General features: G+C 56.6%; 2 protein-coding genes across 3 annotated transcripts in view; one reads left to right on the forward strand and one right to left on the reverse strand.

The window, feature by feature from the left end:
- Window positions 1-16,159, reverse strand: part of LOC134958485 (rab GDP dissociation inhibitor alpha-like) — a 211,260-nt gene extending 195,101 nt beyond the window's left edge. The window contains exon 1 of one of the 2 annotated variants that reach the window (XM_063941140.1): window positions 16,059-16,159. The gene's annotated coding sequence lies outside the window, so the exon portion shown is untranslated. The remainder of the gene's footprint in view (window positions 1-16,058) is intronic. The other variant, XM_063941144.1, reaches the window with a different exon arrangement.
- Window positions 16,160-16,300: 141 nt separating this feature from the next.
- SLC25A20 (solute carrier family 25 member 20) overlaps window positions 16,301-23,627 on the forward strand; it is a 51,381-nt gene continuing 44,054 nt past the window's right edge. Inside the window, exon 1 of the mRNA XM_063941145.1 lies at window positions 16,301-16,546. Within this exon, the coding sequence (XP_063797215.1) occupies window positions 16,442-16,546 (105 nt within the window). The 5' untranslated portion in view covers window positions 16,301-16,441. The remainder of the gene's footprint in view (window positions 16,547-23,627) is intronic.

Here is a 23,627-nt window from a genome sequence, read left to right on the forward strand (position 1 = left end):
AGGAAACGACCCAGTTGGAATTCCTCCGTCGGAACCCTCCGATCCTCGCACCACGCTACATATTTTCGCCAAATGCGGTGATAATGTTTCACGGTGACTTCCTTCCGTGCCTTAGCCAGGTAGGAATGACTTCTTCTGGAATGCCTTTCCCTTTTAGGATCTGGCGTTCAACCGCCATGCCGTCAAACGCAGCCGCGGTAAGTCTTGAAAAAGACAGGGACCCTGCTGTAGCAGGTCCCTTCTCAGAGGTAGAGGCCACGGTTCGTCCGTGAGCATCTCTTGAAGTTCCGGATACCAAGTCCTTCTCGGCCAATCCGGAACCACTAGTATTGTTCTTACTCTTCTTTGCCGTATGATCTTCAATACCTTTGGTATGAGCGGCAGAGGAGGAAACACATACACTGACTGGTACACCCAAGGAGTTACCAGTGCGTCCACAGCTATTGCCTGTGGATCTCTTGACCTGGCGCAATATTTGTCCAGTTTCTTGTTGAAGCGAGACGCCATCATGTCTACAATTGGTCTTTCCCAACGGTCTATTAACATGTTGAAGACTTCTGGATGTAGACCCCACTCTCCCGGATGAAGATCGTGTCTGCTGAGGAAGTCTGCTTCCCAGTTGTCCACGCCCGGGATGAACACTGCTGACAGTGCTATCACGTGATTCTCCGCCCAGCGAAGAATCTTGGCAGCTTCTGCCATTGCACTCCTGCTTCTTGTGCCGCCCTGCCTGTTTACATGGGCGACCGCCGTGATGTTGTCCGACTGAATCAACACCGGCTTTCCTTGCAGGAGAAGTTCCGCCTGGCTTAGAGCATTGTAGATTGCTCTTAGTTCCAGAATGTTTATGTGAAGAGACTTTTCCAGACTCGTCCATACTCCCTGGAAGTTTCTTCCTTGTGTGACTGCTCCCCAGCCTCTCAGGCTGGCGTCCGTGGTCACCAGGATCCAATCCTGAATGCCGAATCTGCGGCCTTCTAATAGGTGAGCCTTCTGCAACCACCACAGAAGTGACACCCTTGTCTTTGGTGACAGGGTTATTCGCAGGTGCATCTGCAGATGCGACCCTGACCATTTGTGCATGGAATCTGCCGAATGGAATTGCTTCGTAAGAAGCCACCATTTTTCCCAGGACTCTTGTGCATTGATGTACTGACACTTTTCCTGGTTTTAGGAGGTTCCTGACCAGATCGGATAACTCCTTGGCTTTTTCCTCTGGAAGGAAAACCTTTTTCTGAACCGTGTCCAGAATCATTCCTAGGAACAGCAGACGAGTTGTCGGGATTAAATGGGATTTTGGAATATTCAGAATCCACCCGTGTTGTCTTAGCACCTCTTGAGATAGTGCTAAAGCTGTCTCCAGCTGTTCTCTGGACCTTGCCCTTATTAGGAGATCGTCCAAGTATGGGATAACTAATACGCCTTTTCTTCGAAGAAGAATCATCATCTCGGCCATTACCTTGGTAAAGACCCGAGGCGCCGTGGACAATCCGAACGGCAGCGTCTGAAACTGATAGTGACAGTTTTGAACAATGAACCTGAGGTACCCCTGGTGTGCGGGGTAAATCGGAACGTGTAGATACGCATCCTTGATGTCCAAGGATACCATAAAGTCCCCTTCTTCCAGGTTCGCTATCACTGCTCTGAGTGACTCCATCTTGAACTTGAACTTTTTTATGTAGAGGTTCAAGGACTTCAGATTTAGAATAGGCCTTACCGAGCCATCCGGCTTCGGTACCACAAATAGAGTGGAATAATACCCCTTTCCTTGTTGTAATAGGGGTACTTTGACTATCACCTGCTGAGCGTACAGCTTGTGAATGGCTTCCAACACCCTCTCCCTTTCGGAAGAGACGGTTGGTAAGGCAGACTTCAGGAAACGATGAGGAGGATCCGTCTCTAATTCCAACCTGTACCCCTGAGATATTATCTGCAGGATCCAGGGGTCTACCTGCGAGTGAGCCCACTGCGCGCTGTAATTTTTGAGACGGCCCCCCACTGTCCCCGAGTCCGCTTGAGAGGCCCCAGCGTCATGCTGAGGTTTTTGCAGGAGCCGGGGAGGGCTTCTGTTCCTGGGAAGGAGCTGCCTGTTGGTGTCTCTTCCCTCTTCCTCTGCCTCGTGGCAGGTACGACAAGCCCTTTGCTCTCTTATTTTTGTAGGAGCGAAAAGGCTGCGGTTGAAAGGTCGGTGCCTTTCTCTGTTGGGGAGTGACTTGAGGTAAAAAAGTGGATTTCCCGGCAGTAGCCGTGGCCACCAAGTCTGATAGACCAACTCCAAATAACTCCTCCCCTTTATACGGCAAAACCTCCATGTGACGTTTTGAATCCGCATCGCCTGTCCACTGTCGTGTCCATAAGGCTCTTCTGGCTGAAATGGACATAGCACTCACCCGAGATGCCAGTGTGCAAATATCCCTCTGTGCATCACGCATATAGATAAATGCATCCTTTATTTGTTCTAACGACAGTAAAACATTGTCCCTATCTAGGGTATCAATATTTTCAATCAGGGATTCTGACCAAACTACTCCAGCACTGCACATCCAGGCAGTTGCTATAGCTGGTCGTAGTATAACACCTGCATGTGTGTATATATTCTTTTGAATAACTTCCATCTTTCTATCTGATGGATCCTTAAGTGCGGCCGTCTCAGGAGAGGGTAACGCCACTTGTTTGGATAAGCGTGTGAGCGCCTTGTCCACCTTAGGGGGTGTTTCCCAGCGCGCCCTAACCTCTGGCGGGAAAGGGTATAATGCCAATAACTTTTTTGAAATTATCAACTTTTTATCAGGAGCAACCCACGCTTCATCACACACGTCATTTAATTCTTCTGATTCAGGAAAAACTGTTTGTAGTTTTTTCACACCATACATAATACCCTGTTTTACGGTATCTGTAGTATCAGCTAAATGTAACGTCTCCTTCATTGCCAAAATCATATAACGTGTGGCCCTACTGGAAAATACGTTTGAATTTCTACCGTCGTCACTGGAATCAGTGCCCGTGTCTGGGTCTGTGTCGACCGACTGAGGCAAAGGGCGTTTTACAGCCCCTGACGGTGTTTGAGGCGCCTGGACAGGCATTAATTGATTGTCCGGCCGCCTCATGTCCTCAACTGACTGTTTAAGGGAAGATAAACCATCACGTAATTCCACAAATAAAGGCATCCATTCTGGTGTCGACCCCCTGGGGGGTGACATCTGCATATTTGGCAATTGCTCCGCCTCCACACCAATATCGTCCTCATACATGTCGACACCACGTACCGACACACACCGCAAACTCACAGGGAATGCTCTAATGAAGACAGGACCCACTAGCCCTTTTGGGGAGACAGAGGGAGAGTCTGCCAGCACACACCACAAAGCGCTATATATACAAGGGATATCCTTATATTAAGTGCTCCCTTATAGCTGCTTTAATATATATATATATAGCCATTAATGTGCCCCCCCTCTCTGTTTTACCCTGTTTCTGTAGTGCAGTGCAGGGGAGAGACCTGGGAGCCGTTCTGACCAGCGGAGCTGTGACAGAAAATGGCGCCGTGTGCTGAGGAGATAGGCCCCGCCCCTTTTTCGGCGGGTTCTTCTCCCGCTATTTTTCCAGTCAGGCAGGGGTTAAATATCTCCATATAGCCCCTATGGGCTATATGTGAGGTATTTTTAGCCTTGTATAAGGTTTATATTTGCCTCTCAGAGCGCCCCCCCCCAGCGCTCTGCACCCTCAGTGACTGCCCAGTGAAGTGTGCTGAGAGGAAAATGGCGCACAGCTGCAGTGCTGTGCGCTACCTTATGAAGACTGAGGAGTCTTCAGCCGCCGGTTTCCGGACCTCTTCACGCTTCAGCATCTGCAAGGGGGTCGGCGGCGCGGCTCCGGGACCGGACTCCACGGCTGGGCCTGTGTTCGATCCCTCTGGAGCTAATGGTGTCCAGTAGCCAAGCAGCAAATCCACTCTGCATGCAGGTGAGTTTACTACTTTCCCCCTAAGTCCCACGTTGCAGTGATCCTGTTGCCAGCAGGACTCACTGTAAAGAAAAAAACCTAAACTAAACTTTCTCTAAGCAGCTCTTTAGGAGAGCCACCTAGATTGCACCCTTCTCGTTCGGGCACAAAATCTAACTGGAGTCTGGAGGAGGGTCATGGGGGGAGGAGCCAGTGCACACCACCTGACCTAGTAAAGCTTTACTTTTTTGTGCCCTGTCTCCTGCGGAGCCGCTATTCCCCATGGTCCTTTCAGGAACCCCAGCATCCACTTAGGACGATAGAGAAATAAGAATTTACTTACCGATAATTCTATTTCTCGTAGTCCGTAGTGGATGCTGGGGACTCCGTAAGGACCATGGGGAATAGCGGCTCCGCAGGAGACTGGGCACAAAAGTAAAGCTTTAGAACTACCTGGTGTGCACTGGCTCCTCCCCCTATGACCCTCCTCCAAGCCTCAGTTAGGATACTGTGCCCGGACGAGCGTACACAATAAGGAAGGATTTTGAATCCCGGGTAAGACTCATACCAGCCACACCAATCACACCGTACAACTCGTGATCTAAACCCAGTTAACAGCATGATAACAGAGGAGCCTCTAGAAAAGATGGCTCACTACAGCAATAACCCGATTTTTTGGTAACAATAACTATGTACCAGTATTGCAGACAATCCGCACTTGGGATGGGCGCCCAGCATCCACTACGGACTACGAGAAATAGAATAATCGGTAAGTAAATTCTTATTTTCTCTAACGTCCTAAGTGGATGCTGGGGACTCCGTAAGGACCATGGGGATTATACCAAAGCTCCCAAACGGGCGGGAGAGTGCGGATGACTCTGCAGCACCAAATGAGAGAACTCCAGGTCCTCCTCAGCCAGGGTATCAATTTTGTAGAATTTTACAAACGTATTTGCTCCTGACCAAGTAGCTGCTCGGCAAAGTTGTAAAGCCGAGACCCCTCGGGCAGCCGCCCAAGATGAGCCCATCTTCCTTGTGGAGTGGGCATTTACAGATTTTTGGCTGTGGCAGGCCTGCCACAGAATGTGCAAGCTGAATTGTACTACAAATCCAACGAGCAATAGTCTGCTTAGAAGCAGGAGCACCCAGCTTGTTGGGTGCATACAGGATAAACAGCGAGTCAGATTTTCTGACTCCAGCCGTCCTGGAAACATATATTTTCAGGGCCCTGATAACGTCTAGCAACTTGGAGTCCTCCAAGTCCCTAGTAGCCGCAGGCACCACAATAGGTTGGTTCAGGTGAAACGCTGAAACCACCTTAGGGAGAAACTGAGGACGAGTCCTCAATTCCGCCCTGTCCGAATGGAAAATCAGATAAGGGCTTTTACAGGATAAAGCCGCCAATTCTGACACGCGCCTGGCCCAGGCCAGGGCCAACAGCATGACCACTTTCCATGTGAGATATTTTAACTCCACAGATTTAAGTGTTTCAAACCAATGTGACTTTTGGAACCCAAAAACTACATTGAGATCTCAAGGTGCCACTGGAGGCACAAAAGGAGGCTGTATATGCAGTACCCCTTTTACAACGTCTGAACTTCAGGGACTGAAGCTAGTTCTTTTTGGAAGAAAATTGACAGGGCCGAAATTTGAACCTTAATGGACCCCAATTTCAGGCCCATAGACACTCCTGTTTGCAGGAAATGTAGGAATCGACCCAGTTGAATTTCCTCCGTCGGGCCTTACTGGCCTCGCACCACGCAACATATTTTCGCCAAATGCGGTGATAATGTTTTGCGGTTACATCCTTCCTGGCTTTGATCAGGATAGGGATAACTTCATCCGGAATGCCTTTTTTCCTTCAGGATCCGGCGTTCAACCGCCATGCCGTCAAACGCAGCCGCGGTAAGTCTTGGAACAGACAGGGTCCTTGCTGGAGCAGGTCCCTTCTTAGAGGTAGAGGCCACGGATCCTCCGTGAGCTTCTCTTGAAGTTCCGGTTACCAAGTCCTTCTTGGCCAATCCGGAGCCACGAATATAGTGCTTACTCCTCTCCATCTTATCAATCTCAGTACCTTGGGTATGAGAGGCAGATGAGGGAACACATACACTGACTGGTACACCCACGGTGTTACCAGAGCGTCTACAGCTATTGCCTGAGGGTCCCTTGACCTGGCGCAATACCTGTCGAGTTTTTTCCCAACGGTTTATAATCATGTGGAAGACTTCTGGGTGAAGTCCCCACTCTCCCGGGTGGAGGTCGTGTCTGCTGAGGAAGTCTGCTTCCCAGTTGTCCACTCCCGGAATTGCTGACAGTGCTATCACATGATTTTCCGCCCAGCGAAGAATCCTTGCAGCTTCTGCCATTGCCCTCCTGCTTCTTGTGCCACCCTGTCTGTTTACGTGGGTGACTGCCGTGATGTTGTCCGACTGGATCAACACCGGCTGACCTTGAAGCAGAGGTCTTGCTAAGCTTAGAGCATTGTAAATGGCCCTTAGCTTCAGGATATTTATGTGAAGTGATGTCTCCAGGCTTGACCATAAGCCCTGGAAATTCCTTCCCTGTGTGACTGCTCCCCAGCCTCGCAGGCTGGCATCCGTGGTCACCAGGACCCAGTCCTGAATGCCGAATCTGCGGCCCTCTAGAAGATGAGCACTCTGCAACCAACACAGGAGGGACACCCTTGTTCTTGGTGACAGGGTTATCCGCTGATGCATCTGAAGATGCGACCCGGACCATTTGTCCAGCAGGTCCCACTGGAAAGTTCTTGCGTGGAATCTGCCGAATGGGATTGCTTCGTAGAAGCCACCATTTTACCCAGAACCCTTGTGCATTGATGCACTGAGACTTGGCTCGGTTTTAGGAGGTTCCTGACTAGCTCGGATAACTCCCTGGCTTTCTCCTCCGGGAGAAACACCTTTTTCTGGACTGTGTCCAGGATCATCCCTAGGAACAGAAGACGAGTCGTCGGAACCAGCTGCGATTTTGGAATATTGAGAATCCAATCGTGCTGCCGCAACACTACCTGAGATAGTGCTACACCGACCTCCAACTGTTCCCTGGATCTTACCCTTATCAGGGAATCGTCCAAGTAAGGGATATCGGTCTCACCGAGCCGTCCGGCTTCGGTACCACAACAGTGTGGAATAATACCCCGTTCCCTGTTGCAGGAGGGGTACCTTGATTATCACCTGCTGGGAATACAGCTTGTGAATGGCTTCCAAAACTGTCTCCCTGTCAGAAGGAGACATCGGTAAAGCCGACTTTAGGAAACGGCGAGGGGGAGACGTCTCGAATTCCAATTTGTACCCCTGAGATATCACTGAAGGATCCAGGGGTCTACTTGCGAGTGAGCCCACTGCGCGCTGAAATTCATTGAGACGGGCCCCCCACCGTGCCTGATTCTGCTTGTAGAGCCCCAGCGTCATACTGAGGGCTTGGCAGAGGCGGGAAAGGGTTTCTGTTCCTGGGAACTGGCTGATTTCTGCAGCCTTTTTCCTCTCCCTCTGTCACGGGGCAGAAATGAGGAACCTTTTGCCCGCTTGTCCACGAAAAGACTGCGCCTGATAATACGGCGTCTTCTCATGTTGCTTCCAAATGCCGTTTGGAATCCGCATCACCTGACCACTGTCGTGTCCATAACCCTCTACTGGTAGAAATGGACAACACACTTAGACTTGATGCCAGTCGGCAAATATTCCGCTGTGCATCACGCATATATAGAAATGCATCTTTTAAATGCTCTATAGGCAAAAATATACTGTCCCTATCTAGGGTATCAATATTTTCAGTCAGGGAATCCGACCACGCCAACCCAGCACTGCACATCCAGGCTGAGGCGATTGCTGGTCGCAGTATAACACCAGTATGTGTGTAAATACATTTTAGGATACCCTCCTGCTTTCTATCAGCAGGATCCTTAATGGCGGCCATCTCAGGAGAGGGTAGAGCCCTTACAAGCGTGTGAGCGCTTTATCCACCCTAGGGGGTGTTTCCCAACGCACCCTAACCTCTGGCGGGAAAGGATATAATGCCAATAACATTTTAGAAATTATCAGTTGTTATCGGGGGAAACCCACGCATCATCACACACCTCATTTAATTTCTCAGATTCAGGAAAACTACAGGTAGTTTTTCCTCACCGAACATAATACCCCTTTTTGGTGGTACTCGTATTATCAGAAATGTGTAAAACATTTTTCATTGCCTCAATCATGTAACGTGTGGCTCTACTGGAAGTCACATTTGTCTCTTCACCGTCGACACTGGAGTCAGTATCCGTGTCGGCGTCTGTATCTGCCATCTGAGGTAACGGGCGCTTTAGAGCCCCTGACGGCCTATGAGACGTCTGGACAGGCACAAGCTGAGTAGCCGGCTGTCTCATGTCAACCACTGTCTTTTATACAGAGCTGACACTGTCACGTAATTCCTTCCAACAGTTCATCCACTCAGGTGTCGACCCCCTAGGGGGTGACATCACTATTACAGGCAATTTGCTCCGTCTCCACATCATTTTCCTCCTCATACATGTCGACACAAACGTACCGACACACAGCACACACACAGGGAATGCTCTGATAGAGGACAGGACCCCACTAGCCCTTTGGGGAGACAGAGGGAGAGTTTGCCAGCACACACCAGAGCGCTATATATATACAGGGATAACCTTATATAAGTGTTTTTCCCCTTATAGCTGCTGTATTGTTTATACTGCGCCTAATTAGTGCCCCCCTCTCTCTTTTTTAACCCTTTCTGTAGTGTAGTGACTGCAGGGGAGAGCCAGGGAGCTTCCCTCCAACGGAGCTGTGAGGGAAAATGGCGCCAGTGTGCTGAGGAGATAGGCTCCGCCCCCTTATCGGCAGCCTTATCTCCCGTTTTTCTATGTATTCTGGCAGGGGTTAAATGCATCCATATAGCCCAGGAGCTATATGTGATGCATTTTTTGCCATCCAAGGTGTTTTTATTGCGTCTCAAGGCGCCCCCCCCCAGCGCCCTGCACCCTCAGTGACCGGAGTGTGAAGTGTGCTGAGAGCAATGAGGCACAGCTGCAGTGCTGTGCGCTACCTTGTTGAAGACAGGACGTCTTCTGCCGCCGATTTTCCGGACCTCTTCTGTCTTCTGGCTCTGTAAGGGGGCCGGCGGCGCGGCTCTGGGACCCATCCATGGCTGGGCCTGTGATCGTCCCTCTGGAGCTAATGTCCAGTAGCCTAAGAAGCCCAATCCACTCTGCACGCAGGTGAGTTCGCTTCTTCTCCCTTAGTCCCTCGATGCAGTGAGCCTGTTGCCAGCAGGTCTCACTGAAAATAAAAAACCTAAAACTAAACTTTTCACTAAGCAGCTCAGGAGAGCCACCTAGTGTGCACCCTTCTCGTTCGGGCACAAAATCTTAACTGAGGCTTGGAGGAGGGTCATAGGGGGAGGAGCCAGTGCACACCAGGTAGTTCTAAAGCTTTACTTTTGTGCCCAGTCTCCTGCGGAGCCGCTATTCCCCATGGTCCTTACGGAGTCCCCAGCATCCACTTAGGACGTTAGAGAAATATCAATAAATTATCATAAAAACCATTTTAATTCAAAGTACAGATTCAGTCCCTTGGGGGCTAGGGTCCCCATATTGTAAATCCACCTCATTTCTGTCTGTGGTAGATTCTCTTCTATATTTTCATTGCGCCAGTGGTTGTGAACCATTTTAATGTCTATCACTTTCTCCAGAGCATTACAATTTTTGTTGTGGATTTCCTTAAAGTGACTTGAAACTGAGTGATTCTCAAATCCCTTTTTTATGTTCCGAATGTGTTCTGCCCAGCGTTCCTTGAGAGGTCTGGAAGTCCGACCAATATATTGTAATTTGCAGCTGCATTCAATTATATAAATGCAGTTTTTAGTGTTGCATGTAATAAAGTCAGAGATGTTATATATACCCTGTAGTATTGGACTTAAATTCCTCCATCTTGCTGGGCTGCTTGGTGTGACTTCTACACATTAAGCACAAGCCACATCTATGAAACCCTCTTGTTTTTATTCTGCCAGATTTTTTCGGGGCAATTGCGTTTTTTTTGGAAGTGGGGGTGACCACTTCAGCGGACGTTGCAGCACTGCTGGTTTGGAGCGCTGGTTTGAATAACTTTTCTTCACTACGATACTACAATATGTGGCTTGTACCGGAATACTGTGTTGGTTCTGCTGAGAAGTTTTGGCTTTTGGTAAGAACCGGATTAGGGTCCTGGGGTTGGATGTGAGAAGAGAGGGTGGGTTCTCCATCCATTTAAGCCCAGTTTGGGTCTTTGGGCTTTTAGCTTCACAGAAGGCTTTCAGCTGTGTAGGTGTGTTAAAAAGGCTGGGGAAAAGGAGAGACTATCGAGTCTATGGGGTCAATCCGAGTTGATCGTAGCTGTGCTAAATTTAGCACAGCTACGATCTTATTCCCTGACATGTGGGGGGACGCCCAGCACAGGGCTAGTCCACCACGCATGTCAGTGCGCCCCCCCCGCAGAAGTGCAAAGGCATCGCACAGTGGCAATGCCTTTGAACTTCAAGAGTAGCTCTCGGCAAGCGCAGCTTTAGCGTGCTGGCCGGGAGCTACTCATCGCTCCCTGGCCCGTATTGGCTGCGTGTGACGTCACGCAGCCGCTGCGGGCCACTCCCGCACGGTCCGGCCACGCCTGTGTTGGCCGGACCACGCCCACGAAACAGAGGCCAAACGCCGCCGTTTCGCCCCCTCCCGCCCATCTACCGCCTCTGCCTGTCAGTCAGACAGAGGTGATCATAGTCAAACGACAGGCGGCCATGTGCCGACGCACTGCGGCTCCAGCGCATGCACAGTTCTGACCCGATCGCTACGCTGCGAAAAACTGCAGCGTGCGATCGGGTCAGAATGACCCCCAATGTGAGAGAAACCTACTCTTCAAATCCAGTGAGCTGTGCCTGGTAAAAACTTCTTGTATTGTTTTTTTAGTGCATTATGGGCCCTACACACTGCCCGAATGGCCGCCAAGGTGCCTGACAACCGATACGGCCAACGGACAATCCGGTGGCGGGGGAGGGGTGACGGGGGGAGTGAAGTTTCTTCACTCCCCCAGTCACCCGGCCCCATAGCTCTGCATGCTAATATGGATGATATTGGCCCTCATTCCGAGTTGTTCGCTCGCTAGCAGATTTTAGCAGCATTGCACACGCTAGGCCGCCGCCCTCTGGGAGTGTATCTTAGCTTAGCAGAATTGCGAACGAAAGATTAGCAGAATTGCGAATAGAAAATTCTGAGTAGCTCGAGACTTACTCCTACACTGCGATCAGCTCAGCCCGTTTCGTTCCTGGTTTGACGTCACAAACACGCCCTGCGTTCGGCCAGCCACTCCCCCGTTTCTCCAGACACTCCCGCGTTTTATCCTGGCATGCCTGCGTTTTTCCGCACACTCCCAGAAAACGGCCAGTTTCCGCCCAGAAACACCCACTTCCTGTCAATCACACTCCGATCACTTCAATGATGGAAATTCTTCGTTCAGACGTGAGTAAATCTACTAAGTTTTGAGCTAAAATACTTAGCGCATGCGCACTGCGTACCATGCGCATTTTCGCCTTAATCGCAGCATAGCAAAAAACGGCAATGAGCGAACAACTCGGAATGACCCCAATTGTCCATATTGGCATGCATGTATAAATGAGTCGGCACCAACGATGCAAGACCGCGGGGCCGCGCATCGTTCATCGTTGGTGCCTACACACTGAATGATATGAACAATATCTCGTTCATTACTGAAACAGATCGTTCATATCTTTCAGTGTTATCAGCCAGTGTGTCTAAGGCCTATTAGGATTACCCTGTGTATCGTTAGCGCCGGAGGGCAAGGTATTTATTTTGATGTTTATTTCTATTTTTATGCACAATAAAACTTGTTGAGGCCAGTTGCACCAAACCAATGGACTTGTCTGATTTCTGAGCTGCCGCATCCTGCCATCTACCCCAGGAGGTGGTACCTGTTTCCCTGGCACTGCTATAATTCTTAATATATATTTTTTTATTAAAATTACCTATTCCCTAGTGCTGTCCAGTTGCATTGGGTACGGGCAGGCCCGGCGACAGGGGGGGTCAAAGGGGACACCCGTCCCGAGCCCCGTCGTTGTGAGGGGCCCCAAGGTCCAGGCAGCGGGCAGCGGCGGCTGCATTTCATCATAAGTGTAAATAATTATATATTGCTCCCGGCATCGCGGCAGCCGCTGGCCGCCCGCTGTGTGGTTGCGTTTTTTTTTTAAATTCAGCACAAGCGCCCCCCCCCCCCACCCCTCCCGAGTCCTGTGTTCACTCCTCAGTGCCCCCAGCTCCCCCCCCCCCCCCCCAGGTCACCTGTCATCCGTTCAGCCAGTCCCCGGCCGTGCCGTGTAGTGTACTGACGTTGCACCGCGCACCAGTCACACAGCAGGATGCTCGTCCGGACCGCCCCTCCAGTGTCTCACCGCATGCGGCCTCCCTGTCTCTGCTGTGTGAGTGAGGAGCCGGACGGAGCGCCAAGCAGGAGCGGCCCGGGACACAGTACTGCAGCGGGACTTAGGGAGGCGAGCCTGGTCAATGAGCGCCGCGGAGCCGGCGGCTGTGTCACTGTCAGTGTGTTGCTGCTGCAGCCTGCTGGTAAGGCTTTTATCACTTCATGCATCATGTATAGGGCTTTAGGATTGGTTTGGGGCAGAATGCAGGCGGGCACATTCTGCACATTATGCATGCATCTGCATTTTGCACATATGGATGTATCTGCATGCATGCATGTGCATGTCAGATGAGAGCAGAATGTCTATGCTGTGGGGGTGGACGTAGATAGGATCCCGGCGGCCGGAATCCTGGCGGTCAGTATACCGACGCCGGGATCCCGGCTGCCAAAATGCCGGCAGGCGTCCCAGGCATATTGGTGTCGGCATGCTGGGGGCAAGGGGGGTCAGGCCGGGGGGGGGGGCCCGCAGAGATGTCAGTGTACCGGGCCCCAAGATTTCTGTTGCCGGCCCTGGGTACGGGATATCTCCGGTCGAAATCCCGATGCCAGAATCCCGACGGCCATAATTCCGACAGGGGGGAGAGCGCAACAAAGGTTCTATTCCCCCTCCATGGGTGACGTGGACACCCAGGAGAGGGAATAGCTGTGGCACCGCTGCCAGCATTCTAGCGGTCAGGATTCAAGGGTAGGGATTTTGACCGCCGGGATCTCGACTACATCCCGTCCAATTGTATATATTGTTCTTTATTAAGGGCTGAGTACATCCCCTTTTTTGACGGCTGACGTTGAAGTGGTTTTTATTGTGTGAGCATAGCGCCAACTCTTTTTTTCTGTTCTGCTCTGGGGACAGGCTCTCCAGTCATTAATAATAATAATTTTATTTATATAGGGCGATTCTCCGTGATGCACGGGACGGCTACACAAATTCAAACTACAAACTCCTCCAAAATACCAAGATTTTAGGGGGTCATTCAGATCTGATCGCACGCTAGGTTTTTTCGCTGCGCTGCGATCAGGTCACAACTGCGCATGCATATGCACCACAATGCGCAGGTGCATCGCACAGGTACAAAGCGGATCGTTGCTGAGCGATGGATTTTACGAAGAATCCATTCGCACACCCGATCGCAAGGTGATTGACAGGAAGAAGGCGTTTGTGGGTGGCAACTGACCGTTTTCTGGGAGTGGGTGGAAAAACGCAGGCGTGTCGAGGCGTTTGAAGGGCGGGTGTCTGACGTCCATTCCGGGCCCGGACAGGCTGAAGTGATCGCAGCGGCTGAGTAAGTTCTGGGCAACTCAGAAACTGCACAAAACTTTTTTGTACCGCTCGGCTGCACAAGCGATCGCACACTTGCAAAACGAAAATATACTCCCCGGTGGGCGGCGTCTATCTGATCGCAGCGCTGCAAAAAGTAGCTAGCGAGCGATCAGGTCTGAATTAGGCCCTTAAGTTATAGGATAAGGCATTGCTACTAAGCAATTAAGTTTTTATATAAGAAAATGAAAAGTGTGTGATGCACGGGACTTTATGTTCCCTCTCTGGAGAATCACCCTATAGCTCTTTTCTCCAGCAGGACTCAATGTCACCTTACAGACATCAAAAACATAAGGGGCTATTCAGAGGACACAGATCTTGCTTCCACAGCAAGATCTGCATCCATCTACTCACATGCTGGGGGCCGGCCAGCACAGGGCAAGGGCGCAGCATGAGTGTTGTGCCACCCCGCCATGCATTCACAATTTAATTGCGATTAGAGGACAACCCCTGCCTGTGCAGCCTGGATGCGCTAGCAGGTGGTCCGGCGCCATTTTGATTCCTCAAAGCGACTGGCAGCCATGTTGGCCACAAAAAAAAAAAAAAATCCTGTGTCCCCACATTTTGCCCCAGCACCATATTATGCTGCCCCACACAGTAATGCCCCTGTACCTGCTCATTGTCAGGGGTATTGTTGTCAGGGCCCAGGGTTCTGCTCGCACTCCCCCCCTGCCGCCGCAGCCGCCACTGCAGAGTGTTCGGCAGCCTGCTTTAATTAAAACTAGTGAATGTGTCCCTCCCAAAATGGCCTCTGCCTCGGAGGAGACAGTTATTAAAAATACTAGAGCCTCCTATCTTTAATAACTGTCTCATCTGAGGCAGCGGCCATCTTGAGAGGGACAATTTCAATAGCCTGAGGGCGCCGGGGATGGGCAGGAGGACCGACGGCGAGTGGGCAGCGGCATGAGCGGCCCGTGCTCTCTGTTAGAGAGGCCAGGCCGGGGACAGCTATGCCTGCAGCACCCCCCGATGGCGGGCCTGGTAGTATGATATACCCTGTATAAATATATCCACGTGAAGTACAGCCTACCCACAGGGGACCCATACGAGGCAGCCATCTGGGGCACACTGTAGGTTGCTGATGGCAGGGTGTGCAAACAGTGGAGGTACGGCATACAGGTATAGCATACGGTGGTGAGGAAGTACATGGTACAAAGCAGGGAACAGTAAATACAGCAGTGATGCAGTTTGAGCACAATCCATGGTGTAACCACGTGCTGACTGATGGAGAGTGCAGGACCATGGAGGGTGAGGGCACAGCAGCCTAACAAGGTGGGGGCATGCAGAAAGTACATAATATAGAGAGTCCTGAATTTATCAGTGCCGAGCGTTGTCCAGGGAATCAGCGTGACGGCTCGTGGTGCATGAAGGGTGGGTAAGACGCCCGGTAGTCAGGTAGTCTCTGAAGGGGAGTAGAAGGTCAACTTCACCACGGCCAAAGGTGAAGGCAGCAGACCGAGGACGCTGGGTACAGAAAGGTCAGTTCCAAGCCGAGCGTGATGGTAGTGCCAAGATGCCTCTGTTGCACTTGGCCTATAGCTGGAGAAGATGGCCAGTGGTAGAATAGGGGGTGGTGAACTATGCTGATTCCTTTCCTACCAGTGCAGGGGGTCCAGCGACCTGGGCAAGTGGGAGACAAGTGGAGGCAGCAAGTGGGAGACACACGGAGGCAGCAAGCAGCTTCACGTGGAGACGCCAAGATGGCGGCCACATGCAGGTCATACTTGCCTACCTGACCCTCCCCATGAGGGAGAAAATGCTCTGTTCCTGGACTTTCCTGGTAATGTATGATTGCCATCACCTGTGGTGAAACACCTTTCTTATCAATTAACTAACTCACCACAGGTGATGGCAATCATACATTACCAGGAAAGTCCAGGAACAGAGCATTTTCTCCCTCATGGAGAGGGTCAGGTAGGCAAATATGATGCAGGTTTAGGCCCCGCCCCTGTTGTGGCTAAAATGCCGCATATCGTGGTGCTGTGGGGGTTGAATGGGGTTAAATTTTAGCCCTGTACCCTCTATTCAAACTTGTAATTCCTTATATTATCTCCCCATTCTGCTTACTTCACTAGGAATTGGTCTCAATGTGGGAGAGGAGTATCCATCCTGCACCTTTGAGGAGAGAAGGTAAGTATGACCTATGTGCTACACGTCTCAGAAATTACCTGGAGAGGGATCTGTACTAGGAACCCTCCCCGGCAATGTTCACCCACACATGTGTTCAGTAGACTGTGCGTGCACAGTAGCACTACAGGGCCACAAAGGAGAAGTGAAGTGATTGCATTCGCAGAGCCCTGGAACCTGCATGTACATTTACGTACCCCATGTTTGAGTTTTGCAGCTAGCTACCAGTAACTGCCTCCAGAAAGATGGCCCTCAATAACAGACACACAGCGCTTTACATGTGTTCCCTCTAGTGATCACAGCGTAATTCTGCATTCTAATTTCTTACTGTACGAGGGCGGGGCTTTGGGAAAGCATGCACGACCATAGGTGGAAAAAGCTGTCATTCAGCGAGTAAGGGCGGAAGTTAGAGGTAAAGAGTGTGGCGATTGGCCGGGATTCACCGGTAGCCTATCTGTGATTGGTCCGTTCGGGCTGTGAGGCTAAGTGGGGCAAAGGTCGAGGCGGTAACCCTTGGCCAGCACCGTGGGGAAAGCGGCTGTCACTGCTCGGTACGCCGGACCCGCTCTCTGCTCTCAACATGTCCGACAAGCCGCAGGTCGTCAGCCCATTGAAGAACTTCTTCGCGGGGGGGTTCGGAGGAGTCTGCCTGGTGATTGCAGGTCACCCGCTGGACACTATCAAGGTGAGAGCCGGCTGTCAGCGGACATTAGAGTGACCGCTGCAGGCAGAGGTGGCGGGACTGAGGGGTGCTGCAGGCAGAGGTGGCAGGATGGGAGAGGGGTGCTGCAGGCAGAGGTGGCAGGACTGGGAGAGGGGTGCCGCAGGCAGAGGTGGCGGGACTGGGAGAGGGGTGCCGCAGGCAGAGGTGGCGGGACTGGGAGAGGGGTGCCGCAGGCAGAGGTGGCGGGACTGGGAGAGGGGTGCCGCAGGCAGAGGTGGCGGGACTGGGAGAGGGGTGCCGCAGGCAGAGGTGGCGGGACTGGGAGAGGGGTGCCGCAGGCAGAGGTGGGGGGACTGGGAGAGGGGTGCCGCAGGCAGAGGTGGCGGGACTGGGAGAGGGGTGCCGCAGGCAGAGGTGGCGGGACTGGGAGAGGGGTGCCGCAGGCAGAGGTGGCGGGACTGGGAGAGGGGTGCCGCAGGCAGAGGTGGCTGGACTGGGAGAGGGGTGCCGCAGGCAGAGGTGGCGGGACTGGGAGAGGGGTGCCGCAGGCAGAGGTGGCGGGACTGGGAGAGGGGTGCCGCAGGCAGAGGTGACGGGACTGGGAGAGGGGTGCTGCTGGGGTAGTGAGGGGATGCTGCAGGCAGAGGTGGCAGGACTGGGAGAGGGGTGCCGCAGGCAGAGGTGGCAGGACTGGGAGAGGGGTGCCGCAGGCAGAGGTGGCGGGACTGGGAGAGGGGTGCCGCAGACAGAGGTGGCGGGACTGGGAGAGGGGTGCCGCAGGCAGAGGTGGCGGGACTGGGAGAGGGGTGCCGCAGGCAGAGGTGGCGGGACTGGGAGAGGGGTGCCGCAGGCAGAGGTGGCGGGACTGGGAGAGGGGTGCCGCAGGCAGAGGTGGCGGGACTGGGAGAGGGGTGCCGCAGGCAGAGGTGGCGGGACTGGGAGAGGGGTGCCGCAGGCAGAGGTGGCGGGACTGGGAGAGGGGTGCCGCAGGCAGAGGTGGCGGGACTGGGAGAGGGGTGCCGCAGGCAGAGGTGGCGGGACTGGGAGAGGGGTGCCGCAGGCAGAGGTGGCGGGACTGGGAGAGGGGTGCCGCAGGCAGAGGTGGCGGGACTGGGAGAGGGGTGGGTGCCGCAGGCAGAGGTGGCGGGACTGGGAGAGGGGTGGGTGCCGCAGGCAGAGGTGGCGGGACTGGGAGAGGGGTGGGTGCCGCAGGCAGAGGTGGCGGGACTGGGAGAGGGGTGGGTGCCGCAGGCAGAGGTGGCGGGACTGGGAGAGGGGTGGGTGCCGCAGGCAGAGGTGGCGGGACTGGGAGGGGGTGGGTGCCGCAGGCAGAGGTGGCGGGACTGGGAGGGGGTGGGTGCTGCAGGCAGAGGTGGCGGGACTGGGAGGGGGTGGGTGCTGCAGGCAGAGGTGACGGGACTGGGAGGGGGTGGGTGCTGCAGGCAGAGGTGACGGGACTGGGAGAGGGGTGCTGCTGGGGTAGTGAGGGGATGCTGTAGGCAGCTGGGCTGGTGAGGGGATGCTGCAGGCAGAGGTGGCAGGACTGGGAGAGGGGTGCCGCAGGCAGAGGTGGCAGGACTGGGAGAGGGGTGCCGCAGGCAGAGGTGGCGGGACTGGGAGAGGGGTGCCGCAGGCAGAGGTGGCGGGACTGGGAGAGGGGTGCCGCAGGCAGAGGTGGCGGGACTGGGAGAGGGGTGCCGCAGGCAGAGGTGGCGGGACTGGGAGAGGGGTGCTGCAGGCAGAGGTGGCGGGACTAGGAGAGGGGTGCCGCAGGCAGAGGTGGAGGGACTGGGAGGGGGTGGGTGCTGCAGGCAGAGGTGACGGGACTGGGAGGGGGTGGGTGCTGCAGGCAGAGGTGACGGGACTGGGAGAGGGGTGCTGCTGGGGTAGTGAGGGGATGCTGTAGGTGGCTGGGCTGGTGAGGGGATGCTGCAGGCAGAGGTGGAAGGACTGGGAGAGGGGTGCCGCAGGCAGAGGTGGCAGGACTGGAAGAGGGGTGCCGCAGGCAGAGGTGGCAGGACTGGGAGAGGGGTGCCGCAGGCAGAGGTGGCAGGACTGGGAGAGGTGTGCCGCAGGCAGAGGTGGCAGGACTGGGAGAGGGGTGCCGCAGGCAGAGGTGGCGGGACTGGGAGAGGGGTGCCGCAGGCAGAGGTGGCGGGACTGGGAGAGGGGTGCCGCAGGCATAGGTGGCGGGACTGGGAGAGGGGTGCCGCAGGCAGAGGTGGCGGGAGGGGGTGGGTGCTGCAGGCAGAGGTTGCGGGACTGGAAGGGGGTGGGTGCTGCAGGCAGAGGTGGCGGGACTGGGAAGGGGTGGGTGCTGCAGGCAGAGGTGACGGGACTGGGAGGGGGTGGGTGCTGCAGGCAGAGGTGACGGGACTGGGAGAGGGGTGCTGCTGGGGTAGTGAGGGGATGCTGTAGGCGGCTGGGCTGGTGAGGGGATGCTGCAGGCAGAGGTGGCAGGACTGGGAGAGGGGTGCCGCAGGCAGAGGTGGCAGGACTGGGAGAGGGGTGCCGCAGGCAGAGGTGGCAGGACTGGGAGAGGGGTGCCGCAGGCAGAGGTGGAAGGACTGGGAGAGGGGTGCCGCAGGCAGAGGTGGCGGGACTGGGAGGGGGTGGGTGCTGCAGGCAGAGGTGACGGGACTGGGAGAGGGGTGCTGCTGGGGTAGTGAGGGGATGCTGTAGGCGGCTGGGCTGGTGAGGGGATGCTGCAGGCAGAGGTGGCAGGACTGGGAGAGGGGTGCCGCAGGCAGAGGTGGCAGGACTGGGAGAGGGGTGCCGCAGGCAGAGGTGGAAGGACTGGGAGAGGGGTGCCGCAGGCAGAGGTGGCAGGTCTGGGAGAGGGGTGCCGCAGGCAGAGGTGGCAGGTCTGGGAGAGGGGTGCCGCAGGCAGAGGTGGCAGGACTGGGAGAGGGGTGCCGCAGGCAGAGGTGGAAGTACTGGGAGAGGGGTGCCGCAGGCAGAGGTGGCGGGACTGGGAGAGGGGTGCCGCAGGCAGAGGTGGCGGGACTGGGAGAGGGGTGCCGCAGGCAGAGGTGGCGGGACTGGGAGAGGGGTGCCGCAGGCAGAGGTGGCGGGACTGGGAGAGGGGTGCCGCAGGCAGAGGTGGCGGGACTGGGAGAGGGGTGCCGCAGGCAGAGGTGGCGGGACTGGGAGAGGGGTGCCGCAGGCAGAGATGGCGGGACTGGGAGAGGGGTGCCGCAGGCAGAGGTGACGGGACTGGGAGAGGGGTGCCGCAGGCAGAGGTGGTGGGACTGGGAGAGGGGTGCCGCAAGCAGAGGTGGCGGGACTGGGAGAGGGGTGCCGCAGGCAGAGGTGGCGGGACTGGGAGAGGGGTGCCGCAGGCAGAGGTGGCGGGACTGGGAGGGGGTGGGTGCTGCAGGCAGAGGTGGCGGGACTGGGAGGGGGTGGGTGCTGCAGGCAGAGGTGGCGGGGGTGGGTGCTGCAGGCAGAGGTGGCGGGACTGGGAGGGGGTGGGTGCTGCAGGCAGAGGTGGCGGGACTGGGAGGGGGTGGGTGCTGCAGGCAGAGGTGACGGGACTGGGAGGGGGTGGGTGCTGCAGGCAGAGGTGACGGGACTGGGAGAGGGGTGCTGCTGGGGTAGTGAGGGGATGCTGTAGGTGGCTGGGCTGGTGAGGGGATGCTGCAGGCAGAGGTGGCAGGACTGGGAGAGGGGTGCCGCAGGCAGAGGTGGCAGGACTGGGAGAGGGGTGCCGCAGGACTGGGAGAGGGGTGCCGCAGGCAGAGGTGGCGGGACTGGGAGGGGGTGGGTGCTGCAGGCAGAGGTGGCGGGACTGAGAGGGGGTGGGTGCTACAGGCCGAGTTGGCGGGACTGGGAGGGGGTGGGTGCTGCAGGCAGAGGTGACGGGACTGGGAGGGGGTGGGTGCTGCAGGCAGAGGTGACGGGACTGGGAGAGGGGTGCTGCTGGGGTAGTGAGGGGATGCTGTAGGCGGCTGGGCTGGTGAGTGGATGCTGCAGGCAGAGGTGACAGGACTGGGAGAGGGGTGCCGCAGGCAGAGGTGGCAGGACTGGGAGAGGGGTGCCGCAGGACTGGGAGAGGTGGCAGGACTGGGAGAGGGGTGCCGCAGGCAGAGGTGGCGGGACTAGGAGGGGGTGGGTGCTGCAGGCAGAGGTGGCAGGACTGGGAGGGGGTGGGTGCTGCAGGCAGAGGTGGCGGGACTGGGAGGGGGTGGGTGCTGCTGGCAGAGGTGACGGACTGGGAGAGGGGTGCTGCTGGGGTAGTGAGGGGATGCTGTAGGCGGCTGGGCTGGTGAGGGGATGCTGCAGGCAGAGGTGGCAGGACTGGGAGAGGGGTGCCGCAGGCATAGGTGGCAGGACTGGGAGAGGGGTGCCGCAGGCATAGGTGGCAGTACTGGGAGAGGGGTGCCGCAGGACTGGGAGAGGGGTGCCGCAGGCAGAGGTGGCAGGACTGGGAGAGGGGTGCCGCAGGCAGAGGTGGCGGGACTGGGAGAGGGGTGCCGCAGGCAGAGGTGGCGGGACTGGGAGAGGGGTGCCGCAAGCAGAGGTGGCGGGACTGGGAGAGGGGTGCCGCAGGCAGAGGTGGCGGGACTGGGAGGGGGTGGGTGCTGCAGGCAGAGGTGGCGGGACTGGGAGGGGGTGGGTGCTGCAGGCAGAGGTGGCGGGACTGGGAGGGGGTGGGTGCTGCAGGCAGAGGTGTCGGGACTGGGTGCTGCAGGCAGAGGTGACGGGACTGGGAGAGGGGTGCTGCTGGGGTAGTAAGGGGATGCTGTAGGCGGCTGGGCTGGTGAGGGGATGCTGCAGGCAGAGGTGGCAGGACTGGGAGAGGGGTGCCGCAGGCAGAGGTGGCGGGACTGGGAGAGGGGTGCCGCAAGCAGAGGTGGCGGGACTGGGAGAGGGGTGCCGCAGGCAGAGGTGGCGGGACTGGGAGGGGGTGGGTGCTGCAGGCAGAGGTGGCGGGACTGGGAGGGGGTGGGTGCTGCAGGCAGAGGTGACGGGACTGGGAGAGGGGTGCTACTGGGGTAGTGAGGGGATGCTGTAGGCGGCTGGGCTGGTGAGGGGATGCTGCAGGCAGAGGTGGCAGGACTGGGAGAGGGGTGCCGCAGGCAGAGGTGGCAGGACTGGGAGAGGGGTGCCGCAGGACTGGGAGAGGGGTGCCGCAGGCAGAGGTGGCGGGACTGGGAGAGGGGTGCCGCAGGCAGAGGTGGCGGGACTGGGAGAGGGGTGCCGCAGGCAGAGGTGGCGGGACTGGGAGAGGGGTGCCGCAGGCAAAGGTGGCGGGACTGGGAAGGGGTGGGTGCTGCAGGCAGAGGTGGCGGGACTGGGAGGGGGTGGGTGCTGCAGGCATAGGTGGCGGGACTGGGTGCTGCAGGCAGAGGTGACGGGACTGGGAGAGGGGTGCTGCTGGGGTAGTGAGGGGATGCTGTAGGCGGCTGGGCTGGTGAGGGGATGCTGCAGGCAGAGGTGGCAGGACTGGTAGAAGGGGTGCCGCAGGCAGAGGTGGCAGGACTGGTAGAAGGGGTGCCGCAGGCAGAGGTGGCAGGACTGGGAGAGGGGTGCCGCAGGCAGAGGTGGCAGGACTGGGAGAGGGGTGCCGCAGGCAGAGGTGGCAGGACTGGGAGAGGGGTGCCGCAGGCAGAGGTGGCTGGACTGGGAGAGGGGTGCCGCAGGCAGAGGTGGCAGGACTGGGAGAGGGGTGCCGCAGGCAGAGGTGGCAGGACTGGGAGAGGGGTGCCGCAGGCAGAGGTGGCAGGACTGGGAGAGGGGTGCCGCAGGCAGAGGTGGCAGGACTGGGAGAGGGGTGCCGCAGGCAGAGGTGGAAGGACTGGGAGAGGGGTGCTGCAGGCAGAGGTGGCGGGACTGGGAGGGAGTGGGTGCTGCAGGCAGAGGTGACGGGACTGGGAGAGGGGTGCTGCTGGGGTAGTGAGGGGATGCTGTAGGCGGCTGGGCTGGTGAGGGGATGCTGCAGGTAGAGGTGGCAGGACTGGGAGGAGGGTGCTGCAGGCAGAGATGGCAGGATTGGGAGAGGGGTGTTGCAGGCAGAGGTGACAGGACTGGGAGAGGGGTGCTGCAGGCAGAGGTGGCGGGACTGGGAGGGGGTGGGTGCTGCAGGCAGAGGTGGCGGGACTGGTGAGGGGGTGGGTGCTGCAGGCAGAGGTGGCGGGACTGGTGAGGGGGTGGGTGCTGCAGGCAGAGGTGGCGGGACTCGGAGGGGGTGGGTTTTGCAGGCAGAGGTGGCGGGGGTGGGTGCTGCAGGCAGAGGTGACGGGACTGGGAGGGTGGTGCTGTAGGCGGCTGGGGTAGTGACGGGATGCTGTAGGCGGTGGCGGCTGGGCTGGTGAGGGGATGCTGCAGGAGGCTGGACTGGTGAGGAGATGCTGCTGCAGGCGGCTGGGCTGGTGAGGGGATGCTGCAGGCGGTGGCGGCTGGGCTGGTAAGGGGATGCTGCAGGCGGTGGCGGCTGGGCTGGTGAGGGGATGCTGCAGGCGGCGGTGGCGGCTGGGCTGGTGAGGGGATGCTGCAGGCGGTGGCGGCTGGGCTGGTGAGGGGATGCTGGTGGCGGCTGGGCTGATGAGGGGATGCTGCAGGCGATGGCGGTTGGACTGGTGAGGGGATGCTGGTGGCGGTTGGGCTGGTGAGGGGATGCTGCAGGCGGTGGCGGTTGGGCTGGTGAGGGGATGCTGCAGGCGGAGCTGGCTGGAGTTGGGAAGTGGGGGGTGGAATTGTAGGGAAGAAAACAACATTGGGTTCGATTCAATTCACCGACAGTTGAATAGCGCCGGGAATTAGCTCCCGGCGCTATTCAATTCAGCACCTTTGTAAGTCTGAGAATGCCCGTTCTCCCGGACTAAACAGGGTGTTTTGTCAGGATAACAGGCATTCTCCGACTTAAGTGCCTGGCGCGACGCTGTTTTCGCTGCGCTAAGGGCAGAAATCGGCCTCGCGCCAGCACTATTGTCTGATTTCTGCTTGCACCCCTGAGGGTGCTAGTAGAAATCCCGGCCTTTAGTGTCGCATGGTGCTGTATTGAATAGCGTCGGGAGCTAATTTCCGGCGCTATTCAACTGTCGTCGAATTGAATCGAGCCCAAAAGAAACAAAAAATTTTCATCCAATACAAACCCTGA

This window comes from Pseudophryne corroboree, chromosome 9 (assembly GCF_028390025.1).
Source record: "Pseudophryne corroboree isolate aPseCor3 chromosome 9, aPseCor3.hap2, whole genome shotgun sequence".
Taxonomy (NCBI): Eukaryota; Metazoa; Chordata; class Amphibia; order Anura; family Myobatrachidae; genus Pseudophryne; species Pseudophryne corroboree.